Source organism: Solea solea, chromosome 21 (assembly GCF_958295425.1).
Source record: "Solea solea chromosome 21, fSolSol10.1, whole genome shotgun sequence".
Lineage (NCBI taxonomy): Eukaryota > Metazoa > Chordata > Actinopteri > Pleuronectiformes > Soleidae > Solea > Solea solea.
This window is the reverse complement of record NC_081154.1, coordinates 7,769,153-7,791,999: the sequence shown is the minus strand read 5'-3', so window position 1 is coordinate 7,791,999 and position 22,847 is coordinate 7,769,153. Positions and strand designations below refer to the sequence as shown.

The following is a 22,847-nucleotide window of genomic DNA, read 5'->3' as shown; positions in this document are numbered from 1 at the left end:
AGTCACTGGAGTAAAATAAAGCAGGAAAGACTTATTATCTCGCGGGCCGAACATAAGTGCACGGTGGGCCGGATGTGGCCCGCGGGCCTTGAGTTTGGTGACACCTGTGCTGTGAAAGTATCATTTGTTTCTTTAATTTTTAAATTTTACAATAATTAAATAAAAACCTTCAAGGAGCTGAAAGAGCATTCAGAGACGAGACCCCAAGTGTCACAGAGGACATCGACTGTGGACACTGGTATTTGTGTGTGGGTGGTGGGAGGAGGCAGAGAAGAGATCATAACTCACACACACACACACACACATGGTCACACGCCAATCAGCAAAGGCTGCATGCGGGGGGCAGAAAGCCGGTAGGTTTGGATACTGATATACACAGAACACAAGCCAAACACACACACACACTGAGAGACACAGTAAGGAACACACACTTTTCTCCACTTCTTCTCATCAGGATCACGGGCTCACAGCAGGAGGAGGAGGGGGACACGCACCTGATTCTCCTTGTGAGGTAATGAGCTCGGCTGATTCAGGGGACGCAGGAGTTTCACGCTGTTCTGTGACAGTGCTGTGATTTTTGTTTAGTCGTTGGGAGGGAAGTTGTCGTCTGGGAAGCTCACAGGTGATGTGGACAGGTCTTTCCTTTAAAACACACCAATGCAAGGCTGTTTAGTAGCTCTGAGGTTAAAGGTCAGGTGTGGATCTACGGTATAACCCCCCTCCAGGTAACGCTGTGTGCTTCACTGTACTGTCTGTTTTGATCCCTCAACTGTATCCCAGTCAACATGGAGAGGAAGGAGCTGAGACGCTGCGCGAAGAGAGACTCGGACAGCTGGCCGGGCCCAGTGGAAAGCACGCCGCCGCTTCTCTGCGTGCTATTTATACTCACCTCCGCCAGGCGTTGGTGTTGGTGTTGGTGTCTGTTCATTCACGCCCGCGCCGCAGCAAAATACCAGCAAAGGCCGTCCCAGTAGAAACGCCTGCCAGTCACAAATGTGCTGTGTCAACTCGGGCTGAATTCATGTGTGTTTTAAAGACGAATTTAAGTTGATTAAAAATAAAGTTACACTGGAGTGACGTATGGAAGGAAGGTGTTACACTATGGAGGGACTGACAGGTGTGTGTGTGTGTGTACACCTGGTATTCCTTATGTTGTGGGGACGTGTCTTCTTTAGAAGGACAAAAATAATGTCAATTATTACTTAAAGTTAGGCAGAGGTTAAGGTTAGGATTAGGGCACTAGTAATTGTGGTTAAAGTCTACAGGAATTGAATGTAAGTCAATGCAATGTCCTCTGAAGTCATGGAAACCAGTGTGTGTGTGTGTGTGTGTGAGAGAGAGAGAGAAATTATTTATTACCTCTGTCAAAGATCCCAACAGCTTTATCCAGCAAATACTGAACCAATTGCTATCATATTTGTTCATAAAAAAAAATCTAAATAACATCACTACTACACAACTAACAGGGATAACTGAAATGTTTTAAAAGCCCAGTAAAAACATGGGTTTTTAGGGGTAGTTTGTAGGGATAGGTAGTTTGTTATTTTGATTCAGTTTTCCTCTCGAGGGCATTTGTTGTTGAATTGACAGTTAAGATGTGTTTATTTTCGAGTGAGATTCGTTTGTTTGTTAGTTTGCCCTTTGCTTTGCCCATCCTGAAGCTATTTGGTCGTCTTCTTTATTACTTGTAAAGAAAACATGCTTCTTTGGTTCAGGGGTTCTTTGAATTATTATTTATTTTTTCAGTCTTGAGGAAGTTGAGCATTTTTTTATGTCGGCCTCCCCTAGACCAGGCATAACGGTAAAGAAAAAATACAATGATTCACTTTTCAGTTATGTCTGTCAGTGTGGAAGCGGTCTGGTCTGGTCTGGTCTGGTCAGGTACATAAACCCAGTGCTTTAAGTGAAACTCAACACCACCTGAGAGCCTTGTCTTTGCTGACCTCCAGAGGTTCAACTTCTCACTCTGCACACGTTCCTTCCCCAAATGGAACTTCCTTACTTTTTTGTCTCTTTGGCTTCAGTTTAAACGCCTGCAAACCTCATGACATCCCTTTTCTTACATAAAAATGTTATATTTAACATTACATGTTGGTATTTGAAGACTGTTTTTTAACAGATTATGGATGTATATTACATTTTATATATGATTCCATTTTTTACCTTTATCGTCCCTGAATGTCCCTGAAGTAAAAACAAATGAAATCCGGTTTTAAAATGTTTTTGTCCCACATTACTTTTGTGTTTTTGACCTGTTTTGTGTCTCTTCTTTGTTCTCAGTTCTCACAAAGCAGACGCCACACAGACGCTGACAGAGAGATGGCCATACCTCGGGTGTTCAACTCCAACACTCCGTTCATTATTGTGGCCGGAGGCTCCGAGCTCTCGTTTCTTGGCAAAGAGGAAAGCAGTCAAGGACGTGAGGAGGAAAAGGACTCACTGGTCCAAGCCATAGCTCCACACCTGAGTCGGGCGATGCAGCACGGCACCGCCAAACACGTGGTCACAGAGGGCCATGAAGTGGAAGATCCCTGTGTCTCTATAGTTGCACAGGCTGAAAGTAAGACTTCTGTTGTTTAAGACTGTGAATATAAACCAACAAAGACAGTCATTAATGTTTTAATCAGTATTTCAATCTTATTTATTTTATTTTTTTTCATTTCACTCTCTCAGGAGAGGACTTTCAGGAGTTCAGTCCCACCGGCACACAGGGCTCCTTCTCAAGATCTCAACAGCTCAAAAAGCTCAGGTACCTCGAAAATACACAATCCACACATGCCGAGGGTCATTTATTTATGAATATCTCATTCCAAAACTGTCATTAACCCTTAGAACATGAAGCATTTTGGCTGCCTTTACCATCGCTATACTTAAACATACAGAGGGTAAGAATGTGAGTGTCTTATATCCTTTTTTTCAGCACAACCTAGACAATCAGGGAAAAAAGAACTATCACCAACTATATAAATGCACCTGAGCAAAAACGACTCAACATGTTGAAATTTGGAAAATCACTCTGTGAACTCGGTTCGAAAAGAAAAATGGTCTAATTTTCTGCACAATTATTGCTACTTCATATCACTACTAAAAATGACTTATAAAATTAGACCTAACTTTCACTCAGCACCACATAAGAAGACAAACAAAAAACCTATAAACCTATAAAAAATGTGACCTATAAATGACAGAAGATGGCGGCACCCACAAAAACCAAATTTTTTTTTTTTTATTTGAAAGTTATCTTACACTCACATACTTATATTACATTTCTGACAATAGAGTGTGTCGCACACTGGATGCGACACACTTACCTATAAGGACGAGTGAGGACAAAGGTAACATAAATAATGAATGGAGGAACAGTAACGTGATAGCGATTCAGCCACACGCCGTATAGAGTCAGCATCAGTGGTGCACCTGAGCATGTATGGTATAAAGTACCTTAAAAAAAGGGATACTTGAGTAAAAGTACAAGTATCTTACCAAAAATGTACTTCAAGTTGAAGTTACTTTTTATAATATTACTTAAAGGACCACTTCACTCAAAAAAATACAGCTGTTTTTTTTACTAATTTCCAGAGATAAATGTGTTATTTGATCATCAGACAGTGGATCTGAGATACCATACATGTCTCAACAACAACAGAGGAGGTTGGGATTGAAAAAATAAATAATAATATATGAATTAGACAAAAAGTTGACGTCAAAGTCACTTCCTAGTGACAATAAAAGCCCTACACTGCTCTTTACTGTGTTTCTGTCCAATTTTAGGAGTAAAAAACTAAAATAATAATAATAAAAAAAGTCAAATTGTGTCAAATTAAACAATTTTATTCTGCATTTGACCAAGTGGAAAAAATATGGGTGAAACTGCCCTTTAAGTAAAAGTATACTTAAAGTATATGACATTTACTGTACTTAAGTATCAAAAGTAATTTTCTGGCATAAAATGTACTTCAGTTGTATAAGAAGAGTAAGGATTGAGCCATGGCAGAAGGTTGTGGGTTCAATTCCTGGCTCTGCTTGTCTATATGTGTCCTTGAGCAATAATCCCATGTTGCAGCGTGTGAATGGGTGAGAACTATATCGTGTAAAGCAGATCATCAACACTAGAAAAGCTCTATATAAACACAGACCATTACCAACTCTTCTTCTTCTGATTTTATTTGGTAGTAATGAGTAACAGTTAGAGGAAATGTAGTGAAGTAAAAGTACAATAGCAAAGTATTTGTACTTTGTTGCATTACAACACTGTACCTAATAAACTGACCGTTGAGGTAATTTTCCGCTCAAACACTTCACTAAACACACTCTTCATCTCCTCATTTGCAGGTCTGTCAGTCAGGAGTCGGCCTTTGTGAGTGACACAGAGGACGAGGACTTAGAGGAGGCCGCCAAACTCCCGCACTACCACCTGCAGAGGAAACAGCGCAGGAAAGCCAGAGCAAGACAGAGCCAGGAGGACGGGGAACAACCTCCCGTGATCTGTGGCCTGTGGGTCCAGGAGATCGACTGGCTGAAATCATTAGGCACGGAGGCACCATCGTCGGCCGAGATCATCCCGCCTCCTCCTCAGTTCACTGACTTGGTCTCGAGCGCCTGCAGCCATGGAGGCCGACACCTCTACGTACGTGACGTCAGAACATTAGAGGAAGTGTCTCCATCAGTAGACCAATACAGATCCAACACATCCAGCCCCGTGGACAGAGGAGGCTCGGACTCTGATTGTGGTCCTGAGCAGGACTCTGAGTCTGTCTGCACTTACGATAGTGACTCAGACTCATCCTGCTGTGCAGAGGACGACACACAAGCACCAGAGAAGTCTAGAGACGAGGCCAAAATATCATCCAATTCACCCCTCGACTTGATGCGCGTGTCTGGGTTTAACTCCAATCACGCTGACTGGTATTCGGACTCTAGTGGATGTGTTGAAAGCCTGCTGGGACTTTCAGACTCCAGCGGCGCCTCCAGCACGGCGAACACATCCCAGCAGGACGTGAGTTTGGAGGAGCTGAGAGGCAGAGTGACGCAGATGCCGAAGAGTTTCGTGTCACCTTTCTTTGAAGATTTGATCAAATATAATCTGAAAGACTGGAGACACGGTGTCCCTCTCACGGAGGGACTCATATTTCATGAAGTGAGACATGGTTGTTTACTTATATTGCCTTTTTAATTTGCCCTCACACTAAACACTGCTTTAACATCATCAAATCAGTGATGTCAAAGGGGGATGCAGGGATGATCGGGCAGTTTAACTTGTCACTCCTGAAGTTCAGAAGAATCAGAAGGTCAAGAAGTAAAAAAAAGATTAAAAAAAAAAGCTTGTATAATGACAGTTTGTCAGATAACTTTGTACTTACAGGGCTGTAGTTGATCAAACAATACCTCCGTACCTGTACAACTCTTTATTTGGGAGTAAGCACATTATCTCTAAGTAATCGTACACTCTACATAATAAGTTTAAAGCAAGAAGTCATTATTAAAATCGTTATTGTTTGCATTCAAAGCCTCGGGGTGTGAAACCGACGGGTTCAACTACACTTTGTTGAGATACGATATCCAAACTGTTGTTTGACTCTCAAAGTCAAAGTAGATGTTGACTCTGACTAAACATCCAGTTCACTTTTATTACGTTACAGCAGACAGCTTCAACCTTCAAAAGAAACACATTCATGTGTGTTTGCCTCTGTCTTCCAGCAACTTCAGCCCAGCAGTTGTCAGTACAGGGAGGGAGAAGAATACTGCATTCTCCACCACATACAGAACGGCTCATACGGTGACGTGTTCTGTGTTCGGGACAAAAGGACGGGATTCGAATGTGCTGCCAAGAGGGTAAGCCAAGAGAGACAGAGAGTGTGTGAGTCACTCTGGGAAATCCAGATACGCACCAACACCCAACGCTTTGGAAAAAAATGTTCTGTAAAATGAGGATTGAGTTAAAAAAGATGTCGTGTGTCCAATCGTCTCAGATTCCACTTAGTCACTTCAGCGGTGAGGAGGTGAGCACGTGGAGCGCTCTCAACTCTTCTCGAGTCGTCGAGCTCTTTGGGGCCGTGAGCGAGGGCCTGAACGTCGTGCTCTTCATGGATTTAAAACCAGGTGAAAATAATTGAATACACACTAACTAACTAAAGCTCTTCCATATGAACAATGTGAAGCTTCTTGACCATGGGGGTTACAAAACCAACATACCATTTCCAAACCTTTGCAGCTTGTTTGGCCCAGCTCCTCAAAGAGATGAACTCACTCCCTGAGGATTTGTCCCTGCACTACCTGCATCAGACACTGGGGGCGTTAGAACACCTGCACCACAAACAAGTCCTTCACTTGGACGTCAAAGGTATTTTTACGTTCATTTCTAATCAAATTATCTGACATCCGACACAGTGACATCGGGTTTTCAAAATAAAACACGAGAAGCCCAATAACTGGACTTAACAATAACAATATTAAGTTAAAAGTCCCATATTGGCATAATCATCAACTTTTAAATGCAGCAAAAACTACATTTTCCATAAGTTTTGGACAAGAATGACTAGGTTGTGTTCAGGACATCTATCACTACTAGCATAGTGTAAATCAGACATGAAAGTGTCAAATTAAATGTCCCATATTGGCACTTTTTAATCCAAAAAATGATCAACTTTAAGATGTAATAAAAACAAAATTGTGTTTTTGTTTCAGTGATCTTTTTGTATAGCTTCACAGATGCTCTATACCTCTCAGACCTTCGATATAGTCTGCAAATATGGGACATTTAACTTGAAATTTCTCTAAAACTGTAGAGTAGAAATGTGGGATTTACACTGTGCTAGTAGTCATACATGTCCTGAACACAACCTAGTCAGTCTTGTCCAGAACTTATGGACATATTTGTTTTTATTGCATCTCAAAGTTGATATTTTTTCGATTATTAGTGCCAATATGCGACTTTTAACTTGGAATTTCTCTAAAACTGTACAGTTAAGATCTGATTTACACTATGCTAGGAGTCATAGTTGTCCTGAACACAACCTAGTCAGTCTTGTCCAACCTTATGGAAAATGTACTTTTAATTACATCTCAAAAATGATCCTTTATTTCTATTAAAAGTAATAATATGGGACATTAAACTTGACATTTCTCTAAAACGATATGGTATAAATATCCAGTACACTAGTAGATGTCAATGTGTTGAACACAACTGTTTCATTCCTATTCATTCAGAGAACTCTTAGTATATAGTTGCTCAAAGTCCAGTTAATTAGGTTATTATGTCAATGTCCTTACAAATCAGCTTGATTCTTGTAAGAGAAAAACTCTGGACAAACTGCTGAGCATCCTGGACAATGCCAGCCACCCTCTGCACACTGTCATCAGCAGCCAGAGGAGCCACAGAACAGGCTGGGGGACTTGTTTGTCCCCCGGGCCATCAAACTGTACAACTCCTCACTGGGGGGGAGGAGGGCAAACAAAACAAACAGTACGAACTAAACAAACAACTGTCCATAATGGGCAATATGGGGTAACTGTTGGTGTGTGGGTATACATGTATATACATGTGTATATATATGTATGTATGTATGTATGTATGTGTATATATATATGTATATATATATATACATATATGTGTTTATGTGTGTATATATGTGTATACATATATATGTATAGCATAGTTAATTTTTATCTTATTTTATTTTATTCTATATTGTATGGTGTTTGATACCTGGGGTGTTCCTCTTTCCGGTCTCGTGTAAAGTGTGACTCTAATTTTAACAGTGCTGTGTGTGGATGTTGGAGCTGTTAATTTCCCCGAGGGAACCTCCCAAAGGGATTAATAAAGTCGTCTGTCTGTCTGTCTGTCTGTCTGAAAGGTGTTAAAATTGATTGAGGTATTTATTTCACATATTATGTCTCACAGCATTAATGTTTCCATTACTTAGTCAGAGTTGGAGAGAATGTAGTTATCACCACACCTACAGCATTAAATTGCTGTTAAATGTCAGTGAATCAATAATAATTAATTCATGGATTCATTCATTTACAGTATGATACATCAATTCTCGATTTGGATGATATTTAAACAAACTTGATTCAACCTTAACTTGCAAAGTTTGTTGCGATAACTCGTCGCTGCCCCATCCGCCCCTAGATGAACAGTGGGTTTGATGTATCAGCAACACATACAGTACAATCCATCAAGCTGATGGGTCTACTGTCAGCAAACATCCTGGGTGATGGTACCTAATCCTAAACTGACACCTCACCCCTAAAGCCTCAGTAATCCCCGTACAGAGGATTGAACAGGAGCGGGCTCGCTCAAATTAGGCCCCTCCATTGTGCTCCCGAGTTCCCCAAGAGCAAGTTCGCCCTGATGACAACCACAAATTAAACCGTCGCATCACGTTAAGATGTTCATGTGTTTTATTTTTGGAGACTTCACCTCGTGTCACCTCAAGACGAGAGAGCGGCGGAGCAACTGTAATGCTGCAGAGGCTTCGTTCCCACTGTGTGCCCGTCACTCTGACAGCCTGTGACAGGCCCCTGATCTCTCAGTCAACTGTTTCATAATGAGAACCAAATGAAAACAAGCTGTCTCTCCATATCTCGTGTGTTGCTTTTATTCCAGTTGACAATGTGCTGCTGTCTGCAGACTGCAGAGACACATTCCTCTGTGACTTTGGTCTCTCACAGACATTGGATGACAGTGGACAGAGTACCAAGGCATTCAGGGGTGAGTCCAGTCTGAAAGGTCACCGGTGCATCACGACACAGTTTGCACTCATTCACTTTAAAATTTAGATATCCAATGGTTATGTAAATACAACTTTAAGACGAGACATTTTTTTCAGATTTATCACTGGTCAAATATCACCGTAATCCCACTTTTTTATTGAATTTCTGATCTTGAAAAGTCTTATATATCCTCCTCTGGGTCCAGTGGGTCCCTTTCATTGGTGGATGTTGTATTATGCTGTTTTTTTTTAGCAAATCTATGACAATTACACACTTAGGTGCACCATGGATGAGATGCACATAATGACAGGGCACAGGAAATAACAGCCAACTGTTAATTATTATAATAATAATAATAATAATAATAATATTAAAAATAATAATAATAATAATAATAATTATTATTATTATTATTATAATGATGATTTTACTTAAATTCAATGATTTCGTATACAACATATATATATTGTATTTTATCACGCAGCCTTTAAATCATCTGATGAGTTGTAAGCAATGTTATTCTATTTTTATTCACTCACTCACATCAGCTTAAATTACTGTGCATGCAACGTCATCATGCTCATGTGATGCTCTGGGCAAAAGTCTGATTAAGTTTGCTGGAGGAGTGAGTTAAACAACAGCAGCTGCTGATGCCGTGTGAGTCAGCAGAACAGAATACACTAGAATCTGTTTATATAAACTCCCCAGATTAATGAGAATAGACGTGGACATGAATGGTGTGATAAATCAGCTTCCGTGCCTGACTGAACTCCTGCAGAGTGCAATGACAGAAAGTGATGAAGCTGAGGCTGAGATAACTCTGACTGTAGTCCTTTGTTTTAGGGGCCTACAATTTTCCAATTAGCATCTTTCAGTCAACCAACTGAACACACCGATCATGGCGGGATGCCATAACGTTTGCACACAGAGAGGAATTAACTTAATTACTATTGTCAAAGATGCAGGGATGGAAATTAATTCATTGTCTGTCCATGTAGGGACGGCCTTCCCGGGCACACAGACCCACATGGCCCCAGAGGTAGCTCGAGGGGATCGACTCTGTGCCAAGGCGGATGTGTGGAGCAGCTGTTGTATGCTACTGCACATGCTCAACGGCTGTCACCCGTGGATACGTTACTATTCCCATCCACTGTGTCTCCAGGTAAAACCCTAACCCTAACCCATTTCAGCAAATCTGACTCAACCACTCAACCCCAACTTGTTTATTTAATGTCATCGCAGATCGTCAATGAGCCTCCACCTCTGTGGGAGGTGCCCTCCACCTGCAACAACTTCACAGCCAAAGTGTTCAGGGCTGGACTCCAGAAGGACCCGGACAGACGAGCGTCTGCTAAGGAGCTCAGGAGGAAAACCACACAGGCCCTCAGAGCAGGTTACCGCAGCCTCACATAGTCAGTGGTACAAAAGACCAAGTACATGTCTTGTTGTGGTCCAGATACCTACTCGATTATCAAAGCAGTTCATCTTCTGTTGATCACGTAATCAATGTGTGTTTCAAATGAGCTGTTTGTCTCCACAGTTGGGGGACTGAACCCCTGGTCCTTGAAAAATGCCCGCGAGATTCTGCATCGTGGCAAGAACGCGCCCTCAGAAGACACCCAATGCTCTTTGTCCCCAGGGAAAACCCCAAATAAACCATCCGCTGCTGCCTCAGCACCCACAATGCACTGGGTGAGCCCCTGGAGAACTACAGCGGTGGAGGAGGATGGCAATGACAGAGAAGATGGAGACTCGGACCTCATCTCTGAGGTAGAGGTGGATTCCTTCAAGATGGAGCGGGACTCGCAACCAAAGTCACTGCGAGACGACTATGCTGAAAAAGACTGGGACACCGAGTCTGACTCAGACGTTGACATGTACATGGGGGAGGAGGAATTCATCCAGGAGAAGTGGCTGAAAATGGACAGGGACTATGAGGGGGACTGGGAAGAGGAGGGCCAGGAAGATGGGGAGGAGGACGAAGAGTGGGACTCATCTGTGTCCACAGAGTATCATCGCGCACTCAGAGGCCTTTTCCCTTTGCTGCAAAAAGGCCAGGCAAATGACAGTCCTTGGGGATCAGAGGCAGAGCTGGAGTACCTCAGAGATGGTGAGAGAGACACAGCTAAGCAGGGGAAACAGAGTTGAATTTTTGTCCAAATGTATTTTAATTTCATTTGTGATAATGCTGCCTCAATTTAGTTTGAACCTGATGGAACATTTTTTTACGTGCGCATTGTCATGACATCGTGGCACCTCAGCGATTGTTTCAGGATCCAAATGTGCCACAACCTCCCGAGGCAAAAATGTTTATAACACGATAGATGCTGAATCCTTAGACTGAGGCACGGTCTGACAATTGCCCAACACTTAGATGAGTTAAAAGGATTCACTACAGTGAAAACCCCTCGTCAAAATCACAGATTTAAAGTATGGATTCATTTGAATATGGAACTTGCAGTTAATACACAGTGATCTAGAAGAGGAAATGTTGGTAACTAACATAAAAACGTTGCCTCCTACTAGATGTAGCTATAGGCGCCATGATCCAGACCCCTTCCCCTGAACCTCGAGATGACCCCCCATCCTGTTTCAGCTGCTCGGAAACATCGCAGATAGATGTCTCAGAGAAGGTGTGTACACACACACACACACACACACACACACACACGTCATCGAAGTTCAAAATATTCTACTTATTATTATTGTTTATTTTTGAAGGACTCTGACCATTCATCCGATGACCTGAGCTCTGGAGTCTTTTCCTCCTGCAACAGTCAGACAGGCGGACACTTAGAGTGGATGGCCGCAGAGAATAAGCCCCACTTGCACTGCTTTCAGGGTAAGATGGCGGGGAATCTGTGCTCATTCAATTTGCGGGCTTTTCCTGCACTGCATGGTTGGTGTCGCAGTTTTCAAGGCTGTGACTCTCACAGGTGTGGACATCTGGATAGAGAACGTCCAGGGCGAGTGTCTGAGGATCCGTGAACACCGGCAGGTCAAAGTTGGCCACGTTGCTGTCGGAATCAGTGAACAGGTGAGAGACTTTTTATGCAAACTGTGTGCAAATTTCATCCAGGACACGAGGTTGTGAGTCAATGCGTCTTGTGTCGGGATCACTAGTCTGTAAATCTGTCCTTCAGATTTCTGGGAAAGCCTTCACTTTGGAGACGCTGGACAGGAAGATGGTGTCCTTTGACCAAGAAATCAAAGAGTCTTGTGTGTGGTTCCGGTTCGTTCCTGCTCCCGACACATGTCGACGATGGAGGTGGAGGGTCAGAGACGGCAAGCTGGAACTTCAAGAATGAAACAGACTCTTGTAATTGTTTATCGATTGCACTAAGGTTGGACTCACTGTTCTTGACTCATGTGAACAAGAAGAATTGAGCACACGGTGGTATTTACTGAGCAAAAACTGCTGCTTTGAGGAGAAATGTGTGATACATGTGCCTTTAAGTGTTTTTGCATGTGATTTCTGAGCTCAGAATAAGCTCAAGTGTGTGCAAACATACAAGGAGTGTGACTCTAAATATACACAGGTTTTGAAAATAGGTGAATACACAGTGGATATTACTTTGTAATATAGCTTTATTATTAATAAAAAAGATTAATAATAATTATCTTTGTTCTGCTTTGTAAGAACAGACAAACAAACAAAGGAAACCTCTTGGGAGTGCTGCAGGATGTCTGGACCAAAATGTGTACATAAACTCATTTACAGTGACAGAGTTGATGGATTGTTGTCTTGCTATCATCTTTATTTGTCGTTATTTGTACTTGCTGGTGAGTGAGAAACCTGTGTAGCAATGCTATGAGGAGTTTGTTAACAGTCCACTGGATATGTGTCTCCCTGGTGAGGCTGTAAGTCAAGAAAAGTGTCATTGTGTGTTAACTGGCATTAATAAATGATTTTGTTTACTATTACTCAAGTTATTGATTATAGCTTGTAAAGCCTTGATTTCAACAATCATGATATGCTTGTATTATGTATGTATTTGATCATTTAATAGACTTAAATGATGGAAACGACCATGCAAATTATAGAAAAGTATACAAACAGTGCAAACGTTTTAATCTCTCCTTGTGTGCAAGCGGCAAGAGAGATCCAGTTCTCAGATTACAGTGTCCTGTTCTTTTGTCATGTCACCTGGTGTTAACGTTGGTGGTAATGCGAAGCTGCTTCCATTAATGGATTATTGTCATCATACCGTTTGAGCCTCTACAACAATACTTGAACATTACTGACATTTTATTACTTAATAAAAGAAAAAAAAAGGGTCTCTGCTGAAAAAGGAGTGGTTCCTCTCTGCTTGCTGTGTGATCCTGGCTTCCTGCACTCATTGTCTCCCCCAGCTCAGGTTCACAAAAGAAGCCTGTAGTTGATTGTGTGACCGAACATTCAAGACCAGCCAGTTCATCACTAAACACGTCGTCGTTAAGCATGCTGTGTCAACCAAGTAACAAGGACCAGACCTGTTTAAAATAACAGCTGCGACATGCATTCAAATAATGACTTTGTCATAGATCTATGTATTATTGTTTTATTTTACAATACCGGAAACCGAGTGCCACGTTAACTCCTTTGAAGGTTCCCCAGAAACAACCATATCATTTCACATTTTCAGATTCTCACCTTTCCAATTCTGTGTGTGTGAAGACGTTTCCTATAATAACTCGATGATGAATATACAGTACTCACTGGTGAGTATTTCCCTTTTCTCTGGACGGTACAGTTGCCCTGAACGTCTAAACATTTCAAAAAGTAGGCTACAACAATTAGCAATTTTCTGAAAACAGAAAATCAAGTGGTATCAAGTCATTTCTTTAGGTATATCGGGCTGTGGTCGTTCTATGTGTGATTATGGAATTTTGTTGGGTCTGTGTGAACATTTAGCATTTCATTGTGTGTGTCTTTGTGATCATGGTGCATTTTTGTCATCATTTTGCAAGCAATTGTGGTCAATTTCACGTTCCCTTTTTTTTTACTCTCAGATCATTTTGTGTATCATGTGGTCATTTTGCATCTTGTGCTGTGCCTCTTTGAGGTCATTTTGTGTCCCTTTGTAGTTGTTTTATAGTGTGTGTCTCTCTGGAGACATTTTGTGTCTCACTTTTTATTTTATATTAACATGTTGGGTTTATAGTCATTATGCAGTTCATTCTGTTCCTCTTTGATTAAACTTTGTGTGACTTTTTAGTCGTTTTGAATGTTGAATTTTGCATTTCATTTTGTGTTTCTTTGTGGTCCCAGTGTCTCTGTTTAGTCATTTTGCATGTTGTTGTGGTCATTTCATGTCTCTTTGATGTTATTTTGTGTCTTGTGGTCAAATATCTTGATGGGTCTTTGTGGTCATTTTGTATCTCACTTTGTATCTTGTTAAGGTAATTTTGAGTCATGTTGTGTTCATTTTATGTGTCTTTGCAGTCGTTTTGCATGTCATGGTGGTCATTTTGTGTCTTATATAGTCAAGGTTCCATTTTCTGTTTTGTGTCCCTTCTGTGTGGTCATTTGACTTTGAGTCTTTTAACTCTGTACGATCTGACACGTCCAGGGTAAATATTGTCAACAATCTTCACAGTCTTCAAAGCCCTTGAGTTATACAACCGTTAACGTGTAAAATGATTCCACAGCTTGGACTTACGTCAGTGTTGTGGGCCACTTCTCAGTGGGTGCAGGAAACTTACTACCAAACTTGTGTGTGGTTTACTTCCTCGACATTTTGTCCACCGTGCACAGTCATGCGGTCGCTGTGATAGGGCAGCAGAGGAACAGAGGTGGGCCTTTACTGACACAATTACTCCGGTGATTGGAGCCGGTGTGAAAGGGGGAAGTGCTCGTACGCCGGTGTCTCCCTGGTTGCGCAAGACGCCATTTTGGAGTGACAGTGAGAGATAAACGAACGATCGAGAAGCTGTCTTTCTAAAGGTAAATATCCATACAAACTCGCTATTTTGTCCTACAGTGTGTGACAGAATGTGAAAGGACGCCTGCTTTGTTCGAAAAGCCCGTTTTGTGTATCACTTTTAAAGAGAACTTCACGGTGCCGTGTCTCTCCTGTGACGCGGCAGTCCGCTATCTGCTTGTCCGTTATCTTGGCCGCTGACGAGAGTTCCTACCAGGCTGTTGAGTTACAGAAAAATACCGAGTTTTTAACCTCACTGACGGTACATATGACAAGTCAGATTTAGGTTGGCTGGTGATGTATCACCTTGCACTTTTAAAACGGCGAATGTTCTTAAGATTCGTTCGCGAATGGCGTCTCCCGCTAGTTAGCAGCATGCTAACGCAAGCTAAACACTCGAAGCATCCGCCCTTAGTGAACAGTGGTAATCTGCTTTGAGCCCAAGAAACCGGCTAAAACTAGCCAGCCTGGACTTTTCACCCGTCTAATTAAGAAAAGGTCACCGCTCAATTGTTTCACTCATTCTATTTTAGAATCCGTCAATGATTAGGTGTTTGTCGGCCTTTACTTAAGGTCGGGGTGTTGTTGGCAGGCTTAGCATTTCAGCAGGCTCCCACCTATATACACGGTATATGTGTTCGTGGATGTGACAGAGTTTACAGTTCGACCAGGCCTCTCCAATCGGACTGGTTTTCTGGTAGGTTATCCGATTTATCGGCGTGTCCACGATTGATACCATCTGTTATTTTCATTTACCGTTCATTTGTCGGCCGGGTTGTTAGCATGTTAACATACTTGCATGTAAAGTAACAGTATACGTGTTGTTTGAGCCGTCAGAGTTTACCAGCTGGAGTAGGCCTCTCTTATTTGACGATCGGTTTTATGATAGGTTATCCGGTTTACCGTCGTGTCTTGCTTGATACGGTTTGTAATTTTCAGTTACAATTAATTTTTCGGTCGGGTTTTTGGCATGCTAACAGACTTGCATATAGAGTAACAGTGTTCGTGTTGTTCGAGCCGCCAGAGTTTAGCAGCTGGAGTAGGCCTCTCTTATTTTACGATCGGTTTTCTGTTCGGTTATCCGGTTTACCGACGTGTCTATGCTTGTGACTGTCCGTTTATTTTCTGAATTGTTATTCGATGTTTTGTCAAGTATAGGTCAAAAGTCATTTAAAACTTCTTTAAAAATATATTTTTTGATGTGTTGACTGACCAACAGTTAAATAGCATTATTGTCTCTGTCAATTATTCTGTATATACCATTTGTTCAACCTACAGTGTAGAACCTAAATGTATTAAAGTACTGTCATGTGCAACTTAAGGCATCGTGTTACATACAATCAATACATTTTTGTATTATTAATTTTGTTTATTAGCTGCCAGAAATTTCAATCTATCACACACTGACATAATTTTGCTGTCCTATTTGACAAAATGTAAAAAAAGTATACGTTTTTTAAATGTTGTACATAATTAAAGCACCTCAGCATAAATAATTAGAACCACAATAATTAATTATCAATCATTTTTGTTATATTTATATGCAAGTATATTTCATGATAAGTAGACCACTCATTTTCATTAGTCAAAATATTATTACACCCTCATATGTTTTGTTCTAGTGTGGTTCAAATCTCTGCAATATTCACACTACAGTGATATAAAATGGATAAATGAAAATCCCCATATTAAATGTGGGCCGTGTAAATGTATGCATTTTTCAACAATTTTCTGTTTTTTTACAGTTTGACTCTTCGTTGCAGCTCTGTTTGGAATTTCATTTTAACATGACTGAAAATATTTATAAATTAGTAAAAAGGTTATTGCCGCTCCAAAATTAATCCTTTCTTAGTTATATATTAACAAGAATTAAGAACAAAATTAGCTACTTTGAGACAGGAAAATGTGATGTTATGGATGTTATGTGGCCTTATGTGTAATGTATAGCCACCAGCACTCATTGTTTAACCATTAACCTAAGCAAACATCTCGGTTGTACTCCCATGTAACACGCATTGTACTGTTTTCTGGTGCAGTGAAACTTTGCCTTAAACAAGCATTGTATAGCTACTAAAACCAACAGCTGTTCATCTATGCCTTCACCGACTTAACAGTCATGGAATCATTTTACTTCAGCACACTCTCCTCATTGATAGCTGTGATCTTAATTGTTCTCTCCTCTTTGCATTTATTACACTGTATAGGCTGTGAATCTCTGGTATTTTCTTCTTGGTTGGAGTAGCTATAACAAAAGCAGTAGCCTCCATGGATAGTATTTCTGATTCTGAAACAAAAAACTGCAGATGTTGACACTCCCTCTGCTTTCCTCTTCTCTTTGACAGCTGTCACCATGGGGAATATATTTGCAGGCCTATTTAAGAACCTCTTTGGCAAAAAAGAGATGAGGATTCTCATGGTCGGGCTTGATGCTGCTGGAAAAACAACCATCCTATATAAACTGAAGCTTGGAGAAATAGTCACCACGATTCCCACAATTGGTATGAATATCTGTGTATTGATCAATTTAACAAAGTACAGTTTTAAACAATGTCTCAGATGTGTAGTGTCATAGTTATCTAAATGCATTTTTAATTTGTTTTCTTGTGATCAACTTGTTTCAGTTGTACATGCTTCTTTTTTTAAGTTTGACTCATTTGTGTATCTCCTCTTCCTTTTTAGGTTTTAATGTGGAAACCGTAGAATACAAGAACATTAGCTTCACAGTGTGGGATGTGGGCGGTCAGGACAAAATCAGGCCGCTGTGGCGCCACTACTTCCAGAACACTCAAGGTGAGGTAGACTTAATCTTAGCTGACATTGGTGTCAGTGACTTTTTCTGCCAATAGGTGGCCTAAAAAGACTGGTGTATAAAAGACTGTCGTAACGTTGCAGAATCAATGACTCACACGTTATTGTTCATTTCTCAGTGGGCGTGTCGTTGGATGCTTTTTCCCTGAAATGCATTTCCTCAGGACATATGAAGTCACCATAAGCACATAGTTAATCTGCCAGTAACTCCTGAAGTTAGCTGGTATTTTGATTGTGTGTACAATAACATATAAAAACATATTTTTCTAAACCCGCCCTCTTAATTTTCTCATGCGACCTCTCACCAAAATGCAGATGACCCTATTATGATACCAATTTTTTATCCACTGTCTCTCCTATGGTCTAAGGTCTTGTTTGTTCTGTTGCCGTATGGTTGTAATCGTTATTTTGCACAGGATTCTTTTCTGTTTCAATGCAATTTAAAAAAAGCACAACATTCATCCTTTCATTCATCTCCCCTCTCTCTATTTCTCTCTCTCTCTCCCACACACATTTATGGACCGCTGATAAATCTGCTGCTCCTCTACACACACGTTTCATGCAGCCTTAATCAAACGATAATATGGAAAAAGTGGAATATCAGGGACAGAGAAGCCGGTGCCAAAGTGTCTCCATTTGCACCCTGTGGCCCTCACATGGAGGATAAATTAAAATGTGTACTTTTATGAATGAAGGTCATCATTTGTTACAAAGATCTTAAAATGTTATGTTCTTAGCTATTAAAAGTTACTCTCACATTTAAGGCAAGAAGAAAAAAATGATTTCCCTTTTAGCATCAGAGCAACTGGAACAACCATCAACTTCTCTGACCTAAATTTGACACTTGGATGCTTGATAAAATGGTTTGGCAATAATCTGACTAATGGACAAGGTTGAAAACACACTGTCTTATCAGTCTTTTTTTTCTTTAAATGAGTATCAGTTCCTTTTGGTTTTTGTGCTGTTTTGTTGCGGCACAAGGTCTCCTGTAATATAGTGGACAGCAAGTATCCGTGGTGTTGTGTACAAATGCCAGTGCAGCGACACAAGCGTGTGCCAACTCCTTTTCAGACTTGGGTAGCCCATGTGACCACTTCCTCGGCTCCCACAGCGATCCAGAAATAACATAAATGTTTAGTCAGCACCATGGATGATGAAACATATGTGCACTTTAAAAACACCTAACTAACACACAAGCCAGGGCTTTCTTGGGTGTCTTTTTCATATAAACCCAAACCCTTTTATATTGTTTTGTTGCTTCACAATTTGTGGCTCGTTTCACTTTTTCAGATCTCAACTCACAATCATGAAATAGTAAATAGTAGCTGGCTAGCTGCGCTGTTCTTCATGTGCCAATCTAAGCTTTTAAGTAAAGATATATTGTGAGTTTAGCTTAGCTGTCTGTAAACAAATGCATTTTTTCTAAAGAAATACTGCTTTGATTTTGATTGAAGTGTTAATATGACTTGTTTGGCAGCTTTAAGTTTATTGGTTTTCTCCTATAAACAAGTGACACATAAGGAGTTTTTTATTTATGTTTAGTGCACTTGTCTTAAATACAAGTGACTTGATGATGGCTGTGCACCTGACTTCCTCTTCTACACCTTTTAATTTCAAGTGCAGGCATGTAATCCTCAAGCATTGGCAGAGATTATAGCCCCATCAAAACAACAGAGTTAGGGTCTGGATTAATTACATTGGATGAATATCAATAAGACGGCGTTGTCTATTGGCTTTGATGGGGTCAAAGAGACTTCTTAATAAGCAGCAAAAACATTATGCACATAATTTATTATTAATGGACAAAAGTCATAGTTTAATGTAGTCGAGCAGAAAAATGCTTTGAAACCAGATGACGGCTGTGTTGTTGCTGGGACAATCTCATGTGAAACTGAACGGTTATTGTCTTTAACCAAATACTGTGTCTATGCAGGGCTTATTTTTGTGGTGGACAGCAACGACAGGGAGAGGGTGACCGAGGCACGAGAGGAGCTTTCCAGAATGCTCGCCGAGGACGAACTCAGAGACGCTGTGCTGCTTGTTTTTGCAAATAAACAGGTGAGGTCCTGTTTGTGCTACGAACGTGTATCGAAAATGTAATCTTAACATACAAGCCTTTGATCATGAGTAAATGTAGTGCTTTACAAATATATTTGTTAAGTGCATATTGTAGGCAAAAAGGAAACATTGACATTTTCCAAATGATCCTAAACGAGTTTAAGAACCAACATCAGAATAAAGTAGATTCCACACTCACCATAGATGAATACTCAAACAAATGGAGCTCAGATCTTTCTACTGAGTCTAGTCTGTCTACCCTTATGTCCAAAAAGTAGACTCAGAACTAACTCATCATGGGGCCCAAACTGATCATCTTACAGCCAGTTAAACACTTCCTACACACAGGCTTTATACAGTTGTACATGTTTACTGAGAAAAGGCACAAATTCAGAAACTCAATTTGGAATTTTAAGAAATGAGATGCAAGTACAGGTTGTGATTTATCAGAAAATTGGATCTCTATGCATAGCCTATTGATTATCAAACCTTTCATCTTGATTTTATCACGATTCTCCTCTTATCCAGGATCTCCCCAATGCTATGAATGCTGCAGAGATTACAGAGAAGTTGGGGCTTCACGCCCTCCGCCAGCGCAGCTGGTACATCCAGGCTACCTGCGCCACCAGCGGGGACGGTTTGTACGAAGGCCTGGACTGGCTCTCCAACCAGCTGAAGAACCAGAAATGATCCATTCCACCATTTTTGATTTTTTTTTTTCGTTGTTTATTTTTTCTGTTTCAACACAGCGGCAGCACGGGACCCAGGCCCCTTTTGCTCCCACCTAACCCAAGTTTCAAACCCAACTCTTTCTATCAAGAACTTCCTTCATTCCCTCCTTCCTGTTTCCTCCACTCCTCAGTGGGGCCCTAGCCTGTGCTGCTTGTGTGTGCGTGTGCGTGTGTGGGTGCGTGTGTGTACTGTGTGTGTTCAGCGAGTGTGTGTGGGTGTGAAGGTGTCTGTGTATGTTGGCTGGGATTGGGAGTAACCCTGGCGTGCCTTTTACACACCTCCTGTGAAATCAGCAGTCTGGTTTTCAAGCCCTGTTCTCCATCCACCGAACTCACCCAGCCCCACTCAGCCGACCCCCCACTCTCAGTCTTGCACGGCCCCCTTCTCCCCACCCTGACTCTCCAGAGGAAGCATGGTTTTCATACGGCAAAGAAAGAGCAAGGGTGCAAGTTCTCCTGCTGCCTCACTGTAGTATCTTATGTTGACTAGAAAATTTTCACTCAATGTAGACTGAATGCTAGATGTTCATTTTAACCTCATTTGATTTTGAAACCTCAACCCACTAGTAAGAGATTCCGTAAATTGCATCTTAACCTGTATCAGGTCAAAGCAAATCAACAAACGAACAAACAATAAAATAAATAAAAATGAACGCCCATCCTCGATCATTCTTGTGTCATTTGAAAACCATGCTGGTTGTTTTATTATTATTATATTGGAATATAACAGATTATTCTTAGCAATGGTTCTCCAATGAACACTACCTTTCTTCCCCATACCAAGCAAAACCATGAAGCACAAGGCAAGCCAACAATCTAAAAAAATTAAACGATGAAATCTACTTAAAAATTAGAACCTGCGACTATATGCAATTCTTGTCTTTTGAGATTATTTTGGTAGCATAGAATTCCCTGGATGAAATAGAAATTTTCAAAATGACCTCCAGAGTAATTAATCATTATGACAGTGTTCCTACGTAATGTAGGTCAAATACAAGGCATTGGGCATTTCCAAAAACTCCACTGCTTAACTATGACAGGTGTCCTGATACATTCACAAGCTTCACATGTTATTCCTTTAAAAGATGTTACATGTGTTTGTTTCTTTTTGTCGACTAGTTTTAGCATTTCTATTTGTACTATGACTGCTGAACCAAATGCATTTGAGCAGTTTGACAAATCCTGTACATGAAAGTAGTGAATACTCGAGGGTCTAAACTGAGTACGGGGCTTTTCTCACCAAGAATGGGCAGTTTTACTTCTATCTGAAAGCCTCCTGCTGTCTGCTGATGTTTGTGGTTGGGATGAAGGATTGGCACCAAAAAAATGAAGGCTCTCATAACTGAACGGTGCAGACATGAAGAAAAATAACCTAATTCAGATGTCTGTCCTTACGGGCTGCTGCATCTGCATTCTTAATGACTGAAAAACCGACAAACACGTACTCAGTAGCTCAACAGTGTGTGGACTTGTTGGTAGACCTATTTAGGGGAATGGGTTTGAAGTTAGTGGGTTGTGAGATTCAGCAGGCGTCCTCAGTGTGGAACCATGGGGGTTTAAGCTGGCACTTCTGTCAAGAATGATTGTAAATCTGTAAGTTCCCCTGTAAACTGTTTCTGTGGGGATTTCCTGAACACATTAATAAACTTGATTTGATCCAACAGTGGGTGGAGAAGGAGACTTTTTTTTTAAATTGAGATTTAAGTATTACTATTATAATTGTTATTGTTGTGTTAATGTTTTAAATTACAAATTACCTATATCTTGTGTATCCTCCATGCTCCAGGAAACTGTTGGAGCCACTCGCCCAGTTAGCGGGTTACATTTGGATTAGCAGCTGGATAGCTCAGTGGTTAACACACATGCACTTAGTCAGTAGACTAAAACCATCCTTATTTATTAACTACCTTGTTTGTTTAGGGTGTTGAAGTGGATTCCTTGGGTGCCTTTCTCTATGAAAGGATTTATTTACACAAACATTTTAGTATAATGCTATAATAATAGTTTGACATGTAAGCAATTCCAACTTGCTTAAAATGGGACACCTAATATGTGAGCACAACAAATTGGAGCTCTTTTGTTTTAATCTGCAGTAAAATATTATCTCTATTTAAATAACTAATCGTGGATTTTGTGAGATTTCACAGAATTTCAATCATTTTATGTGGATTATCTTATGAAGGGCGCTCACCCCTAGGTCCGAATACCATTTGTTCTCAATGAAAAATGTAATCGATGTAAGTGTCTGCGTTTAAACTGTTGCATTGTCTTTCATGCGTCCAGGGGCCAAACACGCTGTGAATGTTTAACTCGCACTGAAACCAAGAAGCTGATTAAACTTCACTAGGGTCAAGGAGAAGAAAAACAAGGTGTCCTCCAGATAGTCAGGAGTCAAACACTAGGTGGAGACAAACAGTCATTGGTGCTAGACTCAAAAGTGGTTGGTTGAGTCGTGAGTGAAACTTTTCATCCAATAGTTGGTGGAAAATAATGAAAGACATAATAGTTATTATTAGAAGTAATAGATAATTTGACCGAATAAAACTTGAAAATTATAATAAAAAGACTAATACTAAGATATATTAATGATATAAATTAGTAAAATAGTAAATATGTCCTTACAACAGTATGA

General features: G+C 40.6%; 2 protein-coding genes across 4 annotated transcripts; both read left to right on the top strand.

The window, feature by feature from the left end:
* Window positions 1-246: 246 nt before the first annotated feature.
* Window positions 247-12,639, top strand: LOC131448298 (serine/threonine-protein kinase pakF). Of its 2 annotated transcripts, XM_058620613.1 has the most exons (16): window positions 247-353; window positions 455-511; window positions 2,281-2,560; window positions 2,674-2,749; window positions 4,333-5,137; window positions 5,698-5,832; window positions 5,970-6,099; window positions 6,212-6,340; window positions 8,609-8,713; window positions 9,714-9,877; window positions 9,958-10,108; window positions 10,256-10,825; window positions 11,242-11,348; window positions 11,437-11,557; window positions 11,652-11,752; window positions 11,859-12,639. In XM_058620613.1, the coding sequence occupies exons 3-16, from the start codon at window positions 2,320-2,322 to the stop codon at window positions 12,021-12,023; spliced, it is 3,000 nt and encodes a 999-aa protein (XP_058476596.1). In that variant the 5' UTR covers window positions 247-353; window positions 455-511; window positions 2,281-2,319; the 3' UTR covers window positions 12,024-12,639. The 2 variants fall into 2 exon arrangements, with proteins under 2 accessions (XP_058476596.1, XP_058476595.1); XM_058620612.1 differs by lacking the exon at window positions 247-353 and having other exon boundaries at window positions 427-511.
* Window positions 12,640-14,390: 1,751 nt separating this feature from the next.
* On the top strand, window positions 14,391-21,876 carry arf2b (ADP-ribosylation factor 2b). Of its 2 annotated transcripts, none has more exons than XM_058620614.1 (5): window positions 14,391-14,641; window positions 16,961-17,116; window positions 17,298-17,408; window positions 19,360-19,484; window positions 20,013-21,876. In XM_058620614.1, exons 2-5 carry the CDS (start codon window positions 16,969-16,971, stop codon window positions 20,172-20,174), a joined length of 546 nt encoding a protein of 181 aa, XP_058476597.1. In that variant the 5' UTR covers window positions 14,391-14,641; window positions 16,961-16,968; the 3' UTR covers window positions 20,175-21,876. The 2 variants fall into 2 exon arrangements, with proteins under 2 accessions (XP_058476597.1, XP_058476598.1); XM_058620615.1 differs by lacking the exon at window positions 14,391-14,641 and adding an exon at window positions 15,294-15,315.
* The last annotated feature ends 971 nt before the right edge of the window (window positions 21,877-22,847 follow it).

What these genes read in the sequence shown, in the direction of transcription:
- LOC131448298 (XM_058620613.1), top strand. Translation starts at nt 2,320, where the DNA reads ATGGCCATACCTCGGGTGTTCAACTCCAACACTCCGTTCATTATTGTG. An exon ending in CCCATCCACTGTGTCTCCAG is followed by an intron (nt 9,878 to 9,957) that starts GTAAAACCCTAA and finishes ATGTCATCGCAG; the next exon opens with ATCGTCAATGAGCCTCCACC. An exon ending in GCTGGAGTACCTCAGAGATG is followed by an intron (nt 10,826 to 11,241) that starts GTGAGAGAGACA and finishes GCCTCCTACTAG; the next exon opens with ATGTAGCTATAGGCGCCATG.
- arf2b (XM_058620614.1), top strand. Translation starts at nt 16,969, where the DNA reads ATGGGGAATATATTTGCAGGCCTATTTAAGAACCTCTTTGGCAAAAAA. An exon ending in CTACTTCCAGAACACTCAAG is followed by an intron (nt 17,409 to 19,359) that starts GTGAGGTAGACT and finishes GTGTCTATGCAG; the next exon opens with GGCTTATTTTTGTGGTGGAC. An exon ending in TTGTTTTTGCAAATAAACAG is followed by an intron (nt 19,485 to 20,012) that starts GTGAGGTCCTGT and finishes CCTCTTATCCAG; the next exon opens with GATCTCCCCAATGCTATGAA.